The sequence below is a fragment of the Dromiciops gliroides genome, chromosome 5, assembly GCF_019393635.1.
Source record: "Dromiciops gliroides isolate mDroGli1 chromosome 5, mDroGli1.pri, whole genome shotgun sequence".
Lineage (NCBI taxonomy): Eukaryota > Metazoa > Chordata > Mammalia > Microbiotheria > Microbiotheriidae > Dromiciops > Dromiciops gliroides.
The window spans coordinates 72,482,045-72,501,891 of NC_057865.1; the positions used below are offsets into that span (position 1 = coordinate 72,482,045).

Below are 19,847 nucleotides of genomic sequence, written 5' to 3' on the forward strand. Positions count from 1 at the left end.
AACAGTGTGGAAACTCTCTCAATCAATGTCTGTCTGCAACTCTTGTAATTTTGTTGTTGTTGTTGTTTGTTTTTTTGTTTTTGCAGGGCAATAAGGGTTAAGTGACTTGCCCAGGGTCACACAGCTAGTAAGTGTCAAGTGTCTGAGGTCGGATTTGAACTCAGGTCCTCCTGACTCCAGGGCCGGTGCTTTATCCACTGCACCACCTAGCTGCCCCTGTAATTCTTGTTTGTTTTTTTTTTGGTGAGGCAATTGGGGTTAAGTGACTTGCCCAGGGTTATACAGCTAGTTAAGTGTTAAGTATCTGAGGCTGGCTTTGAACTCAGGTCCTCCTGAATCCAGGGCCAGTGCTCTATCCACTGTGCCACCTAGCTGCCCCCCCTGTAACTCTTGTAATAAAATGGTGTTATAACTATGTCTGTGCAGTGAAAGGTTAAGTGACCTGCCCAGGGCATGTGCCAGGACTGAACTTGAACCGTCTTCTTGAGTTCAAGATAGTCACAGATTCACTACATCTTTCTTCTTTTAAAAACAATGCTTTCTTAAACACACTGCCTATGTGTGATGGCTGTATTTTATCCCTTAGAAGAATAATTTTACAACTTCCTGCTGCTGGCCCCATTCAATTCAATTTAATTTGGCAAATATTTATTAAGCACCTACTATGTGACAGGTACTATGCTGGAGATGCAGTAATGAAAATGCAATAGTCTCTGACATTAGGGAGCTTAAATTCAAATGGAGGGATACAATATGCACATAAACAAGTAAACCTAAAATAATTTCCTGAGAGTGTTAATAATGGTGGGGGAGAGGAGAGTTTAGGAAAGGTCTCATATAGAACCTAAATTCTTCTTGGAATGCATACCAGAGATTCTGTAAAATAGAGAGAAGGGGGTGTTTTTGGAAAGGGAAGACCACTTGTAGAAAGGTACAGAGGTGAGTGATGGAATGTTATGAAGAGTTAGCACGGCAGTTTGAGTATAATGGAGAATATGGGAAGGGGGCTAATATGAAATAAGAATGGAAATGCAGGTGGGAATCCTTGTGGAGGGCTTCAAACATCAGGGTGAGGAGTTTGCATTTTATCTTAGAGGCAATAAAGAACCCTTGAAGATCACTGAGTGGAGGGATGATGATCTGTATTTTAGGAATATCTATTTGATAGCTCCAAAGATTGGAGAGAGAAATATCTGGAAAGAGGGAGACAAATCAAAATGCTTTCAGAATAGTTCTGGTGAGAGGTCTTGAATGAGGGTTCAGACTGAAAGTGTGGAGAGATGGGTGTAGCTCTAAAAGATGCTCCTCACACACCATTCTCCCATTTCCCACTAAAATGGACAAAGCATCTGAACACCATGCCTCTTTTGCAACTCTCTCCCACAGTAGAGCATGTTATGGCTCATGAAGAAAGGAAAGGATTAAGTCAACAAGCATTTATTAAGTGCTGTATCTACTGCGCCACCTGGCTAAATCAGTCACAAGGGTCTAACTCCAAGACCCTCTGACAGCTCCATCAAAATCCCAAAGCAGAAGCACTCATCTATAACACTGGAATTCCATTTCATTGTAGCCATGTAACGTCTGATAACATGCTCACAGTAGGAGAAGTGGTGGTGATGGCAAGTTTCCTAGGACACCATGAGCTTTCTGAACAGTTTAGATATCAACATGAGCAAGATGATATGAATCACTGGGTTGGGAAAAAAATGTTATCTTTAAAGTCTTCAGAGCCCAAACAATAGAATTTTATATATGGCGATTCAAGATAATGCTTTTATCTAAAGCAAAAAGGGAGCCAATAGAGATTAAAGAGCACTTTTAAAATATCAAAGGCAGCAACTGTTTTTAGAAAGAACTGAACCATAAAACTGCACACAGATTAAGAGACAAGGAAGATGAATTATGAAATTATTCTTCCAAAAAAAGCAAGAATTTCTCAGGGAATATATAGGAAAACTAAGCACTTTTTAAACTTAATGTGACAAAAAAACTAGTCATTTATTTCAGATGATATTTTCTAAAACTAAAAGAGACAGTTGTATCTCACTTGTAGCTTAAATTATAAGACTAATAATAATAAATTATACAGAAAAGATATGCTTAACACATCGATTTTAGAGTTATGAGTATAAATCAAAAAAGTTACATATTGCGGTTTATATTTTCATTTGCTAAATCCAACATTAATAGATTAGTTGAATAAAGTTACAAAAAATACTTGCCTGTGGTGTGTCTTTTTGCATTGATGTGGTAATTTTAAATTTTGTTCTTTTACTGCTGAAGTTCATATTTAATGAAAAAGTAGACTCTGCATCTATGTCTTCCTGTATTTAGAAAGAAGACAATTTATAAATAATATCACTATATAACAATCATGGTAAAAATTGTAAAAAATTGAACATAATAACTACACTAAAATTTAACTTCAGTTATCAGCTCTATTTAGTTTTAAAATATTTTGTTAATTTTTGTGCTTACATATTAATTTAAGGGGGTTGACAAAATAAAATGAAGTATAAAAAAGCTAAAATTAAATAGTTCAAGATACCTTAATGATTTAATTTAAAACTCATTTTCCCCTCAACTGATTGTCTCATTTTATTTTTACTAAATTTAAAACCAATGTTTGTATTTTAGGCAGAAGATATTTTGGGGCACTTGATACACATAAACTATTAAATACCAAAGATCAAAACTTTATTTTCATAACCATTCTGAATACTCCATAAAATATTAAATAATAATTACAATAAGTAAATATCTATAAATGAAAATCACCAGTATGTGTGCATACTAAGACTCTTACAAGCACTCAATACCACATTCTACTTTAATTTGGTTCTTCCCATTATGACTTTTTCCTTCATGATTTGTCCCTTTCACTGGTGATAGCCATCACATTTTTTTTGTTGTTGGGTTTTTTTTTTTTTTTGCAGGGCAATGAGGGTTAAGTGACTTGCCCAGGGTCACACAGCTAGTAAGTATCAAGTGTCTGAGGCCAGATTTGAACTCAGGTCCTCCTGAAACCAGGGCCAGTGCCTTAATCCACTGAGCCACCTAGCTGCCCCACCATCACATTTTTTCTCTCTCTCTCTTTTTTTTTTTTTTTTTTTGCGCAGGGCAATGGGGGTTAAGTGACTTGCCCAGGGTCACACAGCTGGTAAGTGTCAAGTGTCTGAGGGCGGATTTGAACTCAGGTACTCCTGAATCCAGGGCCAGTGCTTTATCCACTGTGCCACCTAGCCGGCCCCCATCACATTTTTTAAAACAGGTTAAGAGCAGAAGCAAGCCATCTCTTCTCAAATGAAAGTCATTAAACCAACTTAAGAATGCCAATTGCCCTTTAAAGTCCAAGAAAGTCAAGTTGAAGCAGCAAAACTTTTGCCAAAATGGAAAACAAGCATTAACAGATGGAATGTTCTCATTAACAATCTAGAAGCACTGCCAAACTACTGTTGGAATAATATTTAAATGCTTATTATGCAAACAAAAATTCATATTTACATACTATTCCAAGGCAGCAGTAATAATGTAACATTTTAAAAGAAACAACTCAAATTAATTTTATTTCAAATAGTGTAGAATACTTAACACTGTGTTAACGTTGTGAAGCTAAGTGTCACTTTCCAGCTTGATTATGGAAAATAAAATTCTAATCACAGACTGTGTACTATATACAGATGCATAATTATCTGATATAAATTGTCATCACAGTATTCTGGACCTCAGTAAAATGCATTAAGGAGGAAAGTTAATTTTCCAGCTTTTAACTTTATCATAAAAATGGAACACTTTGCATGATGTTTCTACCCAAGCTATGAGACACAATCATATTAGACTTAGACTTACTTTATGAGAAAGGAAAAAAAAAGATGTCTTGGGCTATATTATCAATTTAAATTTCTTATAAATTACTTGAACATACTAGTTTACCTCCATCTCTCCTTGCTATATGACATAATCTATTTCTTTAGAAATACAAATTAAAATTTGTCAATTTATTATATACCAGGGTGGGTATACATATATACTCTACACATTAATTGCAAGCCCTATATACTTTATTATTTTTTTTTTGGTGAGGCAATTGGGGTTAAGTGACTTGCCCAGGGTCACACAGCTAGTAAGTGTTAAGTGTCTGAGGCCGGGTTTGAACTCAAGTACTCCTGACTTCAAGGCTGGTGCTCTATCCACTGCACCACCTAGCTGCCCCCCTATATACTTTAGGAAATAGTTTTTGCAAGTAGTTGTGTCCCCAAATTTAATCATCTGGTGGCCAACTTTCAAGTGTTAAGTCTCTTTAAACTTATCTAGGTTTTTGGTCAAAAGCTATACGCTCTTTGATTTTGGTCCATACTCAAGACCATTACAAGCATGGTAACATATGCCTTGAACTTGTGCTCAAATGACAGTTCTTTTGAATGCTGGGGCACTTCAATGGCATGATGAAACAGACACACAGAACTTTTGTTGAAACTTTTCTTACAGAAAAGATAAATTAGCCAAAGATCACATCTTATAAAAGCAATTCCTTTTAAACAGCAATTATGATTTCTTTAGCACACTTTGCTCTGACATTTAAATTATGATAAGACATGAATTACGATGCACTAAAGTAAGCTTTTAGTAGAGGTACACAAAATTTGAAATATACAGAAAATTTCTGGTCATGCTCTAAATTATCTATAAAATTTAATTAACTGGAATATAATAACTAGCATTTATATAGATCTTCAAGGTTTACAATGTACTTTATGTATATTATCTTATTAGATCCTCACAACAACTTTGTGAGGTAGGTGCTATTATTATCCCCATTTTACAGATGAGGAAACTGAGGCTGATTAAGTGATTTGCCTAGCTTTACACAGGTAGTAAATGACTGAACCAGGATTTGAACCCATACCTTCTTGAGTGTAAGTCTAGCACTCTTACTCACTATTGTGTTTTTGTTGTTGTTATTGCACATTTTGGTTTGCTGACTTTTTTTACTGTTAACTACAAAAAAGGAATGTCTATATGGACTGTCACGGCTAAAACAACCAGTCTGAATCTAAAATGTACAGATTAATAAAATTTATAAACCAATACCAATAAAATAATAGAAAAAGGCATGCAAGGTAAAATGAATAAATTAATGAAATGTACAAATGCTAATCAACATTTTGGGAGCAAACTAAAACCTTATGCTATAAAACCTGTGAAAACATTATGAAGAAATAATCAGTATATATCTTTGAAGAATTAAAATTTCCCAGCTTCTTAAAATACAAGACCAGAAAGACATAAATGGCAAATGTGACCAAGATTCATAAATTATTTGATTATCATATTACATACCTTTTCTGAATCATGGTTAATCATTTTCACATCAAGTAATGATTTGATAGTTTTTGCCAATTCCTTTTCATTCATCTGTGTGATGTCATGAAGCTCTTTGAAACTGACAGTTTCACTATTGTTAAAAGCAAGTAGTACTGCCATTTGGTATGTCGTCACCATGGCCACATAGGGTTTGGACAAATAATTCATTTTAACTTCACCTGCAATCAGGATAAAAATGATTATTGTTTTGAAGTATCGAGTGGTCCCAAATCAACTGAGCGATAATTTATGATTTCATAATTTCCCCTTGAAATGGGAGAACACAAACAATTTATGTAGGCTAATCCCTGGAGTATCGAAAGTACTGTTCAGGGGCAACTCATCAAAAACAGTGATGATTTTCATATTATTACTTCTTTGAGAAAAATAAGTAGGATCCAGACCTATGATTTCATAGGTATAGAGACACAGGAAAACATCTGTATTCTTCCAATACAGATCAGTAATTGTCCTGCAACTTACAGTTTTAGAGAGTTGCTTGGGGTGATGAGAGCCTCCTACTAATGATAGAAGTCTCAGAGAAATTTGGGGAGGGCACTGAGAGGCTGGAAGAATCATACAAGTTACAAAAAAATCTGATCTGAAGATTTTGAAGATATGAAGGTATAAACATGCCAGGATATTACAAAGTCCTTTCGCCTTATAATCCCTAGACCCAGAATGGTTCTTGGGCTATCGATGGCCTATGACTATAGCTCTGAACTCAAACTCAAACTCAACTTTGACCTTAGTCAAAGCACTGCTTTAGTCTCCAAACTTCCAGTGACCTACATAGAGGGTTCTTAAGAGAAGACAGAGTAGAAAGATCATTTGATTTGGAATCAGAGCAGTCAAGTTGATATACCAACTATGCCATTTTGTGACCTTTAGCAAATTATTTCACCATATCTATGGTCTCACTTTCCTCACTTATACAATTAGGCAGTGGGACTAGATTATCCCTAAGACCTATGGTCCAATGGAGGATCAATTCTGGGCCTGTATTGTTATGACTCACTGCAAACTCACTGAATCACTACAGACAGCCTACAACTGATTAGGTGTACCCCTGCCCTGCCCCCCCCAAAAAGGTCCTTGATATTGAAAGGCCTCAATTACTTCAGAACCGACTCAACCTCAGGAGTATGTGCCATGTCATAACAAGCACTCTCACCTGTGGTTTAAAACTGGCAAACTACAAGTTGTTCCAGTGCCCTCAAGTGGTTCAAAACAAGAACTGACTTTAGGGTTCTCCATCCTAAGTAAATGTCATCCAATGAATCCGACTGCAGCTTGCATATAAATTTGGACCTTCTCCCCTTCTCCTCCCACCCCAGCATGTATATTATGTATCTAGCTTATGCATAAGTGGAGTCTCACAATAACATCTGATGACAGGAAAAGAAAAGGACGTCTCTATTCTCCTTTCTCTCTCTCCTTCCCTTTGCAATGAATGGGTGAACCCTAATACAATTTTGTTCTCAGTCTCTATGTTAAAAACTGTTTGCTGCTCCCTCTCTCCTATTTTCCCTTATAATAAAGCTGCTTAAACTGGAAGCCATAAAGTCCATAATAAGAACAAATGTAGTGCAAATGGAAAACAGTAATGAGAATACTGAGGCACTTTTTCTTCTCATTGAATGCTAAAAAGACCAGTGAGTTAGAGCAAACCATACTGCACTTGAGGGAGAGAAAAGCAAATTAAACTGAACTGAGAAAAGGCTTTTCAGAACACATACCACTAGCTAATTTACTGCTGTGCTAGAACTGTGTTACAAAATGAAATTAAATGACACTATGTACAAAAGGTAAGTCTAATGAATTCTGAACCACTTCTAGTTGGTTACTATCTAAAGTGGTTCCTATATCCATGCCTAAAAGTGCTCACTATTCTGAGAGCTGTCTTTGTGTTAAGCTTTTATCATTATAGAATGTATGCATGCAATATGTCTTGTGATTTCTTAAATAAGTATATAAATCTATTGCTCTTTGACTCTAAGCTTTGATATTTCACAACAATGTAACACATTTCCTGATGGATTTTTAAAATGTTAAATACTGAGTATAAGACTATCTAAGATTATTGTATCTGTCACAACATTTAGTATAATGTCTTGTACATAATTATAGTTCAATAAATGTTGAATTGAAATAAAAATAAAAATGTAAGTTCATAAGGCCAGGAACTTGAGTTCTTTATGTTGTAGTTCCCAATACCAAAATGAAGAGTTTTAAAAATGTATGATAAAGTTTAAAAATTTTTTTTAAATGGTAATAATACTTGTTATTAAACTTGTGTGAAATCATAGAAAATAAATACCAACTAAATGATCACTTAATAAGAATAGTAATCATGTCCTCTGCATAGTCCACAAGGTGTTACACAAACAGGAACACTTCTTGAATAAAAGATAAAATATATTAATGAAATAAGGAATTGTATACCTCTTAGAAACCTCATTTAAAAATTTCTGGGACTCAGGGTTGGAGAAGTATCAGAGGTCTTTATTTACATTCTCTTGAGAATGGGCCCGTGGCAAAACTCGGCCCCAGAGCCCTTTTATCAGCTGGCCTCTCCCTTCTTCCCCAGTTACAATCTGAGTGCCTCTTGGCACCAAAAACTAGCCAATCAGAACGCAGTAGAGACAGTGGGGGGAGGTGACACAGATACAGCCCATTAAACTCCTCCCCCACGTGACCAGCCTTGGGTCTCCCTCATCATGTGATTAGGTTTGCTGGGGACAGGGAGGGGAGGCAGCCCCTTTTTAGACTGGGAGGAGTCCAGCCCCTGTTTGTAGACATTAGCATTTTTAACTTTTGAGGAGGGGGCCCACATTTTCCAACAATACCTTCAATATAAATAAGGCAAGGAAAGAGGCATTTTAGTAACAATGATGAAAAAGTGAGTGCAGTGGTAATTAATTGGATTATAACCCTTCTGTACCAGCATTCTAAAGCCAAGGAATAGGTAGAGCAACCCATGATGAGGGTTTGGAAGGGAAGCACAAAACATGTAACACAGCCGACGTGAATATTTACTGTTATTACTGTATTAATATATACCACTAACGGCTAGAAGGAATGAGAGAGAGGAGGCACTACAGCAAATTATGTGCTAATACAAATGCATTTAGTTGCTTAACCTTTTTTTCCTTCCAAAGCCAGAGCCAACCAAGTCCTTTTGAAAGATAAAGTCACTTTTGCAAGCCATTACAATACCACACATAGCTGAAATAACATACACACTTTTAGGGTTAAAAAAAAAAGTGAAAACTTTTACATGTGCCTAACATATGGAAAGGGAGTAAAGGCAGTATACAGAGTAGGGGGACAGAAGGCTGGACTTGGAATCTGTAAGGCCCAAGTTTGAATCCTGCTTCAGACACTCATTGATTAGCCCTTGGCATGGCCTTTAACCTTGCTGAAATGACATCCTGCACTTAAGCTTAGGATCCAATGAAATCATGTATGTATGCTGGGGTGCACTGGCAACAACCATGAATCCAGCAGGGATGGTGAGGAGCCCAGAAAGCCTGCTTCCTTTCACCAATATCCCCATATCTTTCCTGCTAAACAGCCTGTGAACAATGGTTGGCGTCTGGGATACAAACAGCTCTCCCCATCTGATGGGGTGACCAGGGAGAAGAGAGTGCCTAGTGTGGATGGCTCCATGTAGGAAAGCTTAACTGCTTTCCTTTGGCTCCGGCTGTGTCCGATAATCTGTGTTCCCAGAATATGCCAAGTTGACTGAGCCTGGTCAGTATATGTATGGGGGTGGGAGGCGGTGAGGAGCAGGAAGGAGTTGGGTGACGGGCAGATGTGACCAGGGAGGAAAGGCTAGTGACAGCTCTACAATGATAGATGATATATTCCATGGTTGTTGTTTTTTTGGTTTTTTGTTTTTGTTTTTTGGCAGGGCAATGGGGGTTAAGTGACTTGCCCACTGTCACACAGCTAGTAAGTGTCAAGTGTCTGAGGCCCCATTTGAACTCAGGTACTCCTGAATCCAGGGCCAGTGCTTTATCCACTGCGCCACCTAGCCGCCCCCTGTTGTTTTTTTTAATATGTTGAATAATATTCATTTCTTCCCCTAAGTATCAGGAAGCAGGCAAATGCCTTCAGGCAGTCAAGTAGGATACGGAAGCCTTTGGATCCAAGGTGGCTACTTGGGTTGTTGGTTTAAGGACGTGCCACCTAGTGGGCAATTCAAATATTGCGCTCCTTTTCTGGAAACCAGGAAGGCAGAGGACAAGCCCATTGGCATTGTGACAATGCATACAGCTACAGTGAGGTATTGAAGTATACAGAGAGCTGGCCTCAGAACTAGGAAGACTTGGGTTCAAGTGCCTTCTCTGACACATAAGGGCTGTGTAATCCTGGGAAAGTCTAGGGCACAGCAGTGAAATACACACTGCCCATAACGAGGCTGGAATCAGATTAAAATGTAATTGGGAAACATTTTATAAAACAAATAAAAATACAATAGAACTTAAGGAATATTAGTGTGTGTTTTCCTAAATCAATAGCAAGGATACTTGTGATGGGTTAGCGTCCCACTTCTATTTGAGTCTGACATCACTGCTCTAGGCCACTCTCTAAGCCTCCAAGTTGCAGAGAATGTGCTTTGGTGGAGGGAATTTCCTGATCTGGGAGTTCCCAATGCTGATGAAATCAGAGGGCCACTATCTATCCCATCCCAAAAAGGCTGTAAACTCCTTGAAGGCAGGGGCTCTTTTCTGCCTTTCTTTGTATCCCTAGTGCTTAGCTCAGTGACTCAAACACCATAATTGTTTTTTAAATGTTTATTGACTATATTTATACTTCAATGTCACTACTGACAAATTGAGATGTAATCGAAGGGGAAATCCCTCATGATAGAGTGAAGGTACTGACTGAGACATAAATATTTTGACTTGGAAAATGTGGGAGTTTGTTTTGATTGCCTCTGAATATTTGTTTTAAGAGTTTTGTGGAGGAGGAAGACAGGTGAGAGAGAAAAGAGATTTTTGTTCATTGAAAGAAATTAAACTTTAAAAGATAATTTTTTTTAAAAGTTGGAAATTATAATCAGATATGAAAACATCATTCTACAAATGTGAATAGTTTCTACATACACCAAAATCATGGGCAATTAATTGGCTGAAGATAATATCTAGGAAAAATTCTTGATAAAAACCATTCATATATATTATCATTTACAAAGAGAATTTAGAAATGGATAATGATAAGTTGAAGTCTGTCCAGAGTTCTGGGTATAAGAGGACTACAGATCATAATGTAACAGGGCGTGCTGAAAGAAGGGGCAAAGTTTAATATGATGATAGAAGACTCAGGGGAGACCTCCATTATCTTTAAGTATCTGAAGGACTATTATATGGAAAAAGATGAGATTTATTTGATTTGGCTCCAGAGAATAGAGTGAAGAGCAGTGGCTAGAAGTTTCAAAGAGCCAAATTTAGGTTAGTAAGTAAAGAAAAACTTAATAATCAGAACTATCCAAAAGAAGAATGGGATGCCTCAGGAGGTTCTCTCTCTCCAAATGTATTCAAGTAAAGCTTGTTGTTGTTTGTCCTTCATTCCTGAAGAGGACTATAAAATCAGGAAGTGATATAATGACTTGAACTGAATTGAACTTAAGTGAAGGAGGGCTGTGCAAGGTCACCAACCTCACTCTCTTCTCCAGAGTCACCTGGGTCTAGTAGCAAGATATATATTAGGAGAACTGAAGATGGGCTTGGATGTTTGAGGCAATTGGGATTAAGTGATTTGCCCAGCGTCACACAGCTAGTAAGTGTCTGAGGTGAGATCTGAATTTAGGTCCTCACAACTTCAGGGCCAGTGCTCTAGCCATTCACCACCCAGCTGCCCCCAGTAAAGCTAATAGGACAAGTTGGGGATGTTATAGCAGACACTTAGGTACAGGTTGAATCAACTGGCCTCTGAGGCCCCTTCCAACACAGAGATTATGTAAATTTGTTATGCCAGAAATAATTTGTACTTTACCTGTACAAAGATAATGTAACCATGTAAGCTTCCTTCCACTGAAATGCTGACTGTAAAATAATTCAAACTGTAAAACAAAATAAAAATTCAAATTAATTTTAGGGGCCATAAGTTATAGATATAACAAATTTATTCTTATTCTGTTATTAGTGTCTTAAAATTTGTTATTTCTCAATCCAGAAACTAATAGTCAATGATTCTTCACAAACTGGACCAAACTGTAAAATATTTCTTGTGTAATTAAGGTCTTATTACTTTGTGTTTGTAGATTAGCTTTTAAAATGCTCAAAAGAGAAACAGCATACAAATTCATACAACTGGAAGAGTTACATATATTTATTTCTATAGTTGACTTCACTTATAAGGTAACACCTAGCTTTTCTCAAATAATTATATTGAAGTAAACCTCTATTAAAAGAGAACCAATGCTTCTGAATACTGCCTTTTACAATCCCCATTTTGAAATGATTTTGACTAACCTTATCCATGAATAAAGTCCTATTCCAATACCATATCATGGTATAAGAGTGACACTGGGTTCTTGAAAGCTATGTCAGTGTAGTATAAATTCTGCCATGTTTTATCAAGCTACAAAGACTGTGAGTACGTTTGACAGATTCTATATCTGATTGAAGGATTTGCATAGCTCTTTTCGGTAGCGGGGAACAACTTAGAAAAACCATCTATTAGGGCACAGAGAGATTATCTTCATCAGTGGATCAACTACACAAATGAATGAAATCACATATCCCTGAAGTTAAATACCAATTTTAACTGTGAATGAATGCAGATTTTAAAATTAAAATGATATTTGAAATATTTCTTATTAAAAATGGCTTGACCATATATTTTTTAATGAGATGGCATCTAATAACCCATATGAAATAGAAATACAAGTAACTTCTGAAAATGAAATTTAAACTTTTTTATTTCACTGAAAATCATGAAATCATGATTTATTTTATTATGATTACATTCAATGATATAATCCATATTACTTGAACATGAATAATGTGATAAATGCAATCTACATACCAGGCCAATACTTATTCTTTTTTGTTTTTTTTGTTTTGTTTTGTTTTGTTTTGTGTTGTGTTGTGTTGTTTTGTTTTGTTTTGTTTTGCAGGGCAATGGGGGTTAAGTGACTTGCCCAGGGTCACACAGCTAGTAAGTGTCAAGTATCTGAGGCCGGATTTGAACTTAGGTCCTCCTGAATCCAGGGCCAGTGCTTTATCCACTGTGCCACCTAGCCGCCCCCCAATACTTATTCTTGAACCAAATCCAGACATCACTATCAATACTTTAAAATATTTCTTTATTCTGAACTACACAAATACCAAAAAAAAAAAAAGGACATTTTCCATATATGAAGTATGACAGAAAAAGGATAATATGTAAGCCTGGGAATCTCTACTGTGTACAGCTTGCTAAGTATCCGCACTTTCAAAAAAACGTGAAACATGAGCAAAGCTGCCTGTTTCAAGAATTCAGAACACCAAGCTCACAAATTCTCCTCAGACTGCTGCTGGTACTTGCTGAACTCTACTTTCTCCTGCCAATGCTAACTGTGTGCTTTCCTTTCCAGTCTTAGTCATAAGCTACTGACAAGTGTTTAGCAGTTAAGTCAACCACACATTGGAAGAGTGCAGCCCAAAGTCCATCATTCCCCCAATCCCGTGACTGAAGCAACATTCTCCTTCTCCTATTCTAAGTCAACAATCAGCATGCCTACCCCACCCACTCTACAACAAATGGAAAAAGGATGCCACAACGACAACCAGCTTTCAATCACCAGATCACACAGTTGCAAAACTGCCCAACTGACATTAAGAAATGCCGACCGGCCCTGAGAAGTTAAGCTGTAACTCTTCAACTAAGGATTTATATTGTATCCTAGTTTGAATAGATATACTCTTTGAAACTTTTGAGCTGAACATACTACCAACAGTTTTAAATGTCTTAAATTTTTAAAAATCTTAGCAAAACAAACCATTGTTGACCAAAAGTCCAAACACAATTTTGAAACATTGCCTTCAAAAATTATTTAAATGAGAAAAAGGTGGTTTAAAATCATATACTGTAACAAAAAAACACAAACAAACAAATAGGGGGCAGCTAGGTGGGACAGTGGATAAAGCACCGGCCCTGGATTCAGGAGGACCTGAGTTCAGATCTGGCCTCAGATACTTGACACTTACTAGCTGTGTGACCCTGGGCAAGTCACTTAACCCTTACTGCCCCACAAAAAAATCCAAACAAAATTATATACTGTAACTTCCCTAAGGCTACCTACTATACAGTGTAATCTCCCTATTTTACTGGACCCGGCATAGCGCTCTTAATAAATTAGGTGTTAAATAAATTTTCATTAATGATGTTTCAGAAAAAAAATACAGTTTAATGCCAAATTATCTGATACAGGAATCAAGAAAATGGATAAACTCTAAAGCAGGGGGTTCACAAACTTTTTTTGTGTCATGGACCCTGACAGTTTACTGAATACTACAGAACTCTTCAGGATAATGCATAAATTAAGATGTACAAGAATTCAGAAGGAAACCAAGTACACTGAAATATAGTTATTAAGACTTTTTTTTTTAAAGTTCACAAACTTAAGTTTAAGAACCTCTGCAAATTAAGTAAATATAAATGCTGGATTTTCATTTCAATTTAAATGGGAGTTACTGTTCTACTGTGCTGAAAGGGAAAGCTCCCTCTAATGATGTTTAATGAAAGCAAGTAAAGAGATTATCAATTTTAGATGCAAATTTTAAAACTAAAGGGGACATTAGAGACCACCAACTCCCTCATTTTACAAGGGAAAAATTCTCAAGGCTGAGAGAGGTGATGATTTGTCTCCAGTTGCACATGAATAGAAATTATAGGAATATAAAACTATTACTGAAAATAATTTCATATAATGCTTGTCCCTTTGCCATGAAGTACTCATTAATGTAAGCAAACAGGCTTTTATGAAGATAACAGTACCTTATGAACCAAAAGACTTAAATGATGAAAACTTAATTGATGATGTTCCCCCCCACCCCACAGCAGACTTATGTTAAAATACTAACAAACATTTGGCATGAATGCTATTTAAAACACACACACACACACACACACACACACCTTTAATGCCTATTAAATGGCTGGGGTATTATGTAGATTCTTGAATGTTGATTAAAAAAAATAGGGGGGGGGGCAGCTAGGTGGCGAAGTGGATAGAGCACCGGCCCTGGATTCAGCACTTACTAGCTGTGTAACCCTGGGCAAGTCACTTAACCCTCACTGCCCCGCCAAAAAAAAAAAAAGAAAGAAATCTAAGTCCAAACTCTCAATATCCTCAAGAGATGACTATCCAACCTCTGCTGGATTAGTTCAAATACTTACAGTGGCAGGGAACTAAATTATCCCTCAAGGCAGCATATTCTGTTTACTAACAGTTCTAACTGCTAGGAAATAAACCAGGTCTTCCACAACCTCCACCCATTCCAGTTCTGTGCCTCTCTAACTACATAGATTGATTCTCTAGACCTAAAGAAAATAAAGCTTTTTGGGGGGGGGGGGAGGCGGGGCAATGAGGGTTAAGTGACTTGTCCAGGGTCACACAGTTAGTAAGTGTCAAGTGTCTGAGGCCAGCCAGATCTGAACTCAGGTCCTCCTGAATCCAAGGCCGGTGCTTTATCCAATGTGCCACCTAGCTGCCTCAAGCATAATGCTTTTTTAAAATGATGGTCTTCAAGTAATGAAACTATCTGGATTTCTGCTATCAATTGAAACTGCCCTCTCCAGAATCACTAGTAATCTCTTGCCAAATCAACGGGCCTTCTCTCAATTCTCACTCTTTTAAACCTCTCTGCAACCTTTGGCACTGTTTGCCATGTCCTCCTAAATACTCAACTCTAGGTTTTCATTACACTGTTCCTCCCACTTGTCTGACAGCTCCTTCTTTGTCTCTGGATCTTCATCCATGTCCCTGCCACTGACCATGGGCATCTCCCAAGGCTGTGTCCTGGGCAGTCATCACTCCATACTATTTTACTTGATGATCTCATCAGCTACCACTGGTTCAATCATCTCCTCTATGCAGATTATTCCTAGTCTAGGTCTCTTCTGAGCTTCAGTCACAATCACCAACTGCCTTTTGGAAATACAAACTAGATGTCCTATAGTCATCTCAAACTCAACATGTACAAAACAGAATACCATCCCTTCTTCTCAATTTCCCTATTAATGTGGAGGACATTGCCAGCCTCCCACATCACCTAGGCTTGCAACCTCTATATCACTTTCAGTTCCGCACTCTCACTAATCCTATATATGCAAACAGTTGAAAAGTTTTGATTCCATTTCACAAAATCTCTCATTCAAGTGCCTTGACTGCACTCCCTGAGCCACGACTCTGCTGTAGGTCCTTTTCACCTTCCACCTAGACTATTGCAATAGCCTTCTAACTATTCTCTCTATCTCAAGTCTCACCATTCCAGTCCATCCTCAGCTGTCACTATGATTTTTCTAAAAGGTCTGACCATGTGGTACAGTGGATAAAATATTGGGTCTGGAGTCAGGAAGACCTGACTTCATATTCAGCCTCAGACACTTATTAGCTGTGTGACCCCAGACAAGACACTTAGCCTCTGTCTGCCTCAGTTATCTCACATATAAAATGGGAATAATAACAGCCCCTACCTCCTAGGGTTGTTATGAGGATCCAATGATATAATATTTGTAAAGGGCTTGGTTCAGTGTCTGGCACATAGTCAATGATTAAAAAATGCTTTCTTTCCTTCCAGAATCCAGAAATAAAGTCTGTTTGGCATTTAAGCTTATAAGCTGGCCCCTTCCCATACCTTCTCCTCTCCACTCACTCTATGATCTAGCTACACTGGCCTCCTGGGTATTCCTTAAACATGATAGTCCATCTCCCAATCCTATGCCTCTGTCCTGGCTATTAACCATGGCTACAATGCTTTGCCTCCCCCACCTATGCCTCTTAGTTTTCTTGGCTTCCTTCAATATTCAGCTCAAACCCCACCTTCTGCAGGAAACCTCTCCCAGGCTCCCCACTTCTAGGTGCCTGCCCTACTCAGATTACATTCCATCTTAAATGTAATTTTCTAGGTACCCTGCCAATGTGTTTCACATTGAGGTTGGCATCTACTTTTCAATAGCTCTTTACTTGCCCTTCTGTCAAACCTATGTGTGTTGGGTCCCTCTATTATAAGGTCTTTGAGGGCAGAGACTGTCTTAGTAGTATATTTTTATCCCCAGTACCTGATACATTAACCACACACAGTGGTTGCTTAATAAATGTACACTGACCAAATAAGTGCCTGATACCTATCATGAATCTAAATTCTGTTCCATAGGCTAGTTCTTCCAACTGTCCCCAATATGGCAGGGTTTAAAAGTTCCCATTGCCTTTCTCTGAGTATGTTCCTATTTGTCAATGAACCTCCTGCAGTATGATCATTCAACATTAAACAAAATACTACAGATGTGGTCTGACAAAGTTAGAATAAAATGGGACTATCACTTTTCTTGCCCTGGATACTTTGCTTTGGCAGCCTAAGACTGAACTAGCTTTTCTGCACTGCCACAGTAAATTGCTGAATTAAGGAGTAATCCACTAAAAGTGCCGGGGTCTTGTTTTGTTTTTTAAAAATATGATTTACAATCTAACAAAGTAAACTTCAATCCCATTGATTTTTCTGCTGAACTTCATATTTACCCCATTACATTTCATCTTGATTCAGCACATTGTTCCAACCTGTCAGGATTTTTGTTTGCACTATCTTTCCTGTGGAAATTTATTTTGATTTGGGGACCCTACCTTTAGGCTGAGATTAGAAAGCCTTAAGCCCTCAGGGTCTCTTCCCCTCCTCCTCAGCTTCAGCTGAGCCAAAAAGCCCCCTGGGCTGTACAAGACACCAGGTCAGACAGCTGGGAGGAAAAAGCCCCAGCTCCCTCTGACCCGAGCGGAGGCATCCGAGAGATACCGGGCTTGTCCAGGCTGGGCTCTGGTGAGGCACATGATGCTGGAGCATCCCTCCCAGCCCCAGCCGCAGCCCTGACTGGCAGATTAGCTTGGTCTGTGGGGGCACAGAAAGCCTCGAGATTTGAGTGGAGATAAAAAAGGTATATATAGCCCTGGGAGTTAGACAGCAAGGGCGGGTGGACAAGGACGGTTTGGTTGGGACAAGGAGACAGGGGGCTGAGAAGAGGTCAAGAGGGCGGCTGACGAGATTAGAAAGGAGAGACGGGGAAGAGATGAACAGCAACGCAGGACTAGGAGCAAAGGCGGCAGAAGACAGACTGAACATTCCATATTCATGTTGTTTTCTATGTTATCTTTTATAAAAATACTGAAAAGGATCAGGTCAAAGCCTTACTGCATCAGCACTACAGATCTTCCTCCAGGTGACACAAATTCATTAATCAACTATGAATATAATTAATAAGTTAAGACTTGACTTCACTGTACTATTTATGATCTGGTCCGTATTTCTCCATCTTGTTCACAAGACTATCATGAAAGGCTTAGTTAAATAACTTCCTGACATCCAGATACATGTATTTACAGCGTTCCTTCAAGAGAATTTAATAACCCCATCAAAAGAGAAAATGAAGTTAGCTTGGCACGATTTGTCTCAGTGATGACTTTCTTTTTCTAAGAGCTCTCTAATCATGCTTAACAACCCAGCCTGCAATTTTGCTGGAGACTGATTTCAAGGTGACTAGTTAGGTTTTCAGAACACACTTTTATTTTCTTTTTGAAAATTAAGACCATCATTAATCATTTTGTACCTTTGCCATTTTCCATAATCTCTCAAAGGTTACTGGCAGTAGCTGAGTGACCACATTTGTAAATGTTTTCAGTACCTTGGGATATAATGCATCTGGACCTTCATGGAGACTTAAATTCATTTAAGGAAGGTAGGTACATTCTTACTTTCAGCTCAACTATACCTGGAACTCCCAATTCTTTCTCTCATGGCATTATTTGGAGCTACTTGGAGGGATCGTGGGGAGAGGTCCATAAAGTTCCCAATTCTTTCTAACCATATTTATATACACTTTCCAGCCTGAATATCTTTTTCTTTGACCAAGAAGACAAGAAAGTGGAGACATTTTACAGTCTAGCCTCTTTTCTAATACCACAGAAGTCATGATAGCTGAAGTATTAGCTATTACTAGTAATTCCTCTCCTATGCTGTCATGTGATAACCCTCAAAAAAAATCATCAAACAACAAATGACGCTTACAGTAGAGGCAGCTGTGACCAGCACCAAGTCCTATGTGTTTAAAGTTACCAGGGTGTGGAAGGAAGAGAAACAAATGGCTTGGGCCATGCAGTGTGCACAGTCTGAAGGTTAAAGGGCTGTTTCTGTATTTATTTTAATAATCATTACTACATGTGATACTGAAATAGGTATAGTAACAACTATTTTAGATCCATTTTAGGCCTCTGGATAACAAAGTCTCATGGATACCTAATTTAGGGTTGAAGAAGAAGATACTGGGAGCCACTAGTGCATTTTATTATTCGTTATCACCTTCCCATAAAACGTGTATGTACATTTAAAACTAATCTTTTAATCAGAACATAGTGAACTATTATAATTGATAAGCCACACTGACTTTCAATTGGGTTCTTTTTTTATATTGTTTTTAAGAAAATGGGCTCTACATGCATTGATGGTATCCCTAATGAAAACAGAAGGAAGGAAAAGTCAGGATTTTACAAATGATTTTCTACTATAGCTCATATCTTTAGTTGCACAACCCAGTTATAAAAATTTGCAGTGCCTAATGTTTGATGATTTAAAAATGGAAAAAAAATTCCTGAGTAAAATACAATGAAGCCTTTGAGGTTCTCCTCAAAAAAGATAGCTTTTAAATTTATGTATTAAATTTTTATATGAGATTATTTGAGAGAGGCAACTACAAAGATAACCTTGCTCAAAGTTATGTTGCATTTATATGACTACCACATGAGGCATATTATTATTCACTGACCTCCACAGATTCATTCCTGAGATACTGCAGTCTCCTGAAGGAAACTCATAGTCATTCAGAGGGCACTGGAGGGCACAGCAAGAGGCCACACTGCAGAGTGACTTTCCTCTCCCTTAACAAAACCTGCCCACCACCCAGATCCTATGCGATACTTCAAGTGTTCAACAGATCTACTCAATGATAGAAGTAAATAAGGAATCAAGCTGTATCATTCATGTACCAAGCTTAAGCTGCTTTTCTTAACAGACTTTAAAAATAATTTTAACTTATTTTTTAAAGAGCTCTTGTAAAACTATTTAAAGAATTACTTTTTTACCCTTCTCAATATCCATTTATCCCCATATTAAAACATATGAAATACAATAACCTGCAATAGGAGAAAATGGGGCACTAAACTGGAGTAGATAATTTAACTGACACACAGAAGGAAGGGCAAACATGACTTAAGATTTTTGAAA

At 37.7% G+C, this 19,847-nt stretch overlaps 1 protein-coding gene across 3 annotated transcripts in view; it reads right to left on the bottom strand.

Moving 5' to 3' along the window:
* CUL2 (cullin 2) overlaps positions 1-19,847 on the bottom strand; it is a 120,297-nt gene that overhangs the window by 2,764 nt on the left and 97,686 nt on the right. For all 3 annotated transcript variants that reach the window (XM_043966747.1, XM_043966749.1, XM_043966748.1), the window contains 3 exons: positions 11,371-11,437; positions 5,344-5,546; positions 2,226-2,327 (listed from right to left, as the gene is read on the bottom strand). In XM_043966747.1, the coding sequence (XP_043822682.1) occupies positions 2,226-2,327; positions 5,344-5,546; positions 11,371-11,437 (372 nt within the window). The remainder of the gene's footprint in view (positions 1-2,225; positions 2,328-5,343; positions 5,547-11,370; positions 11,438-19,847) is intronic.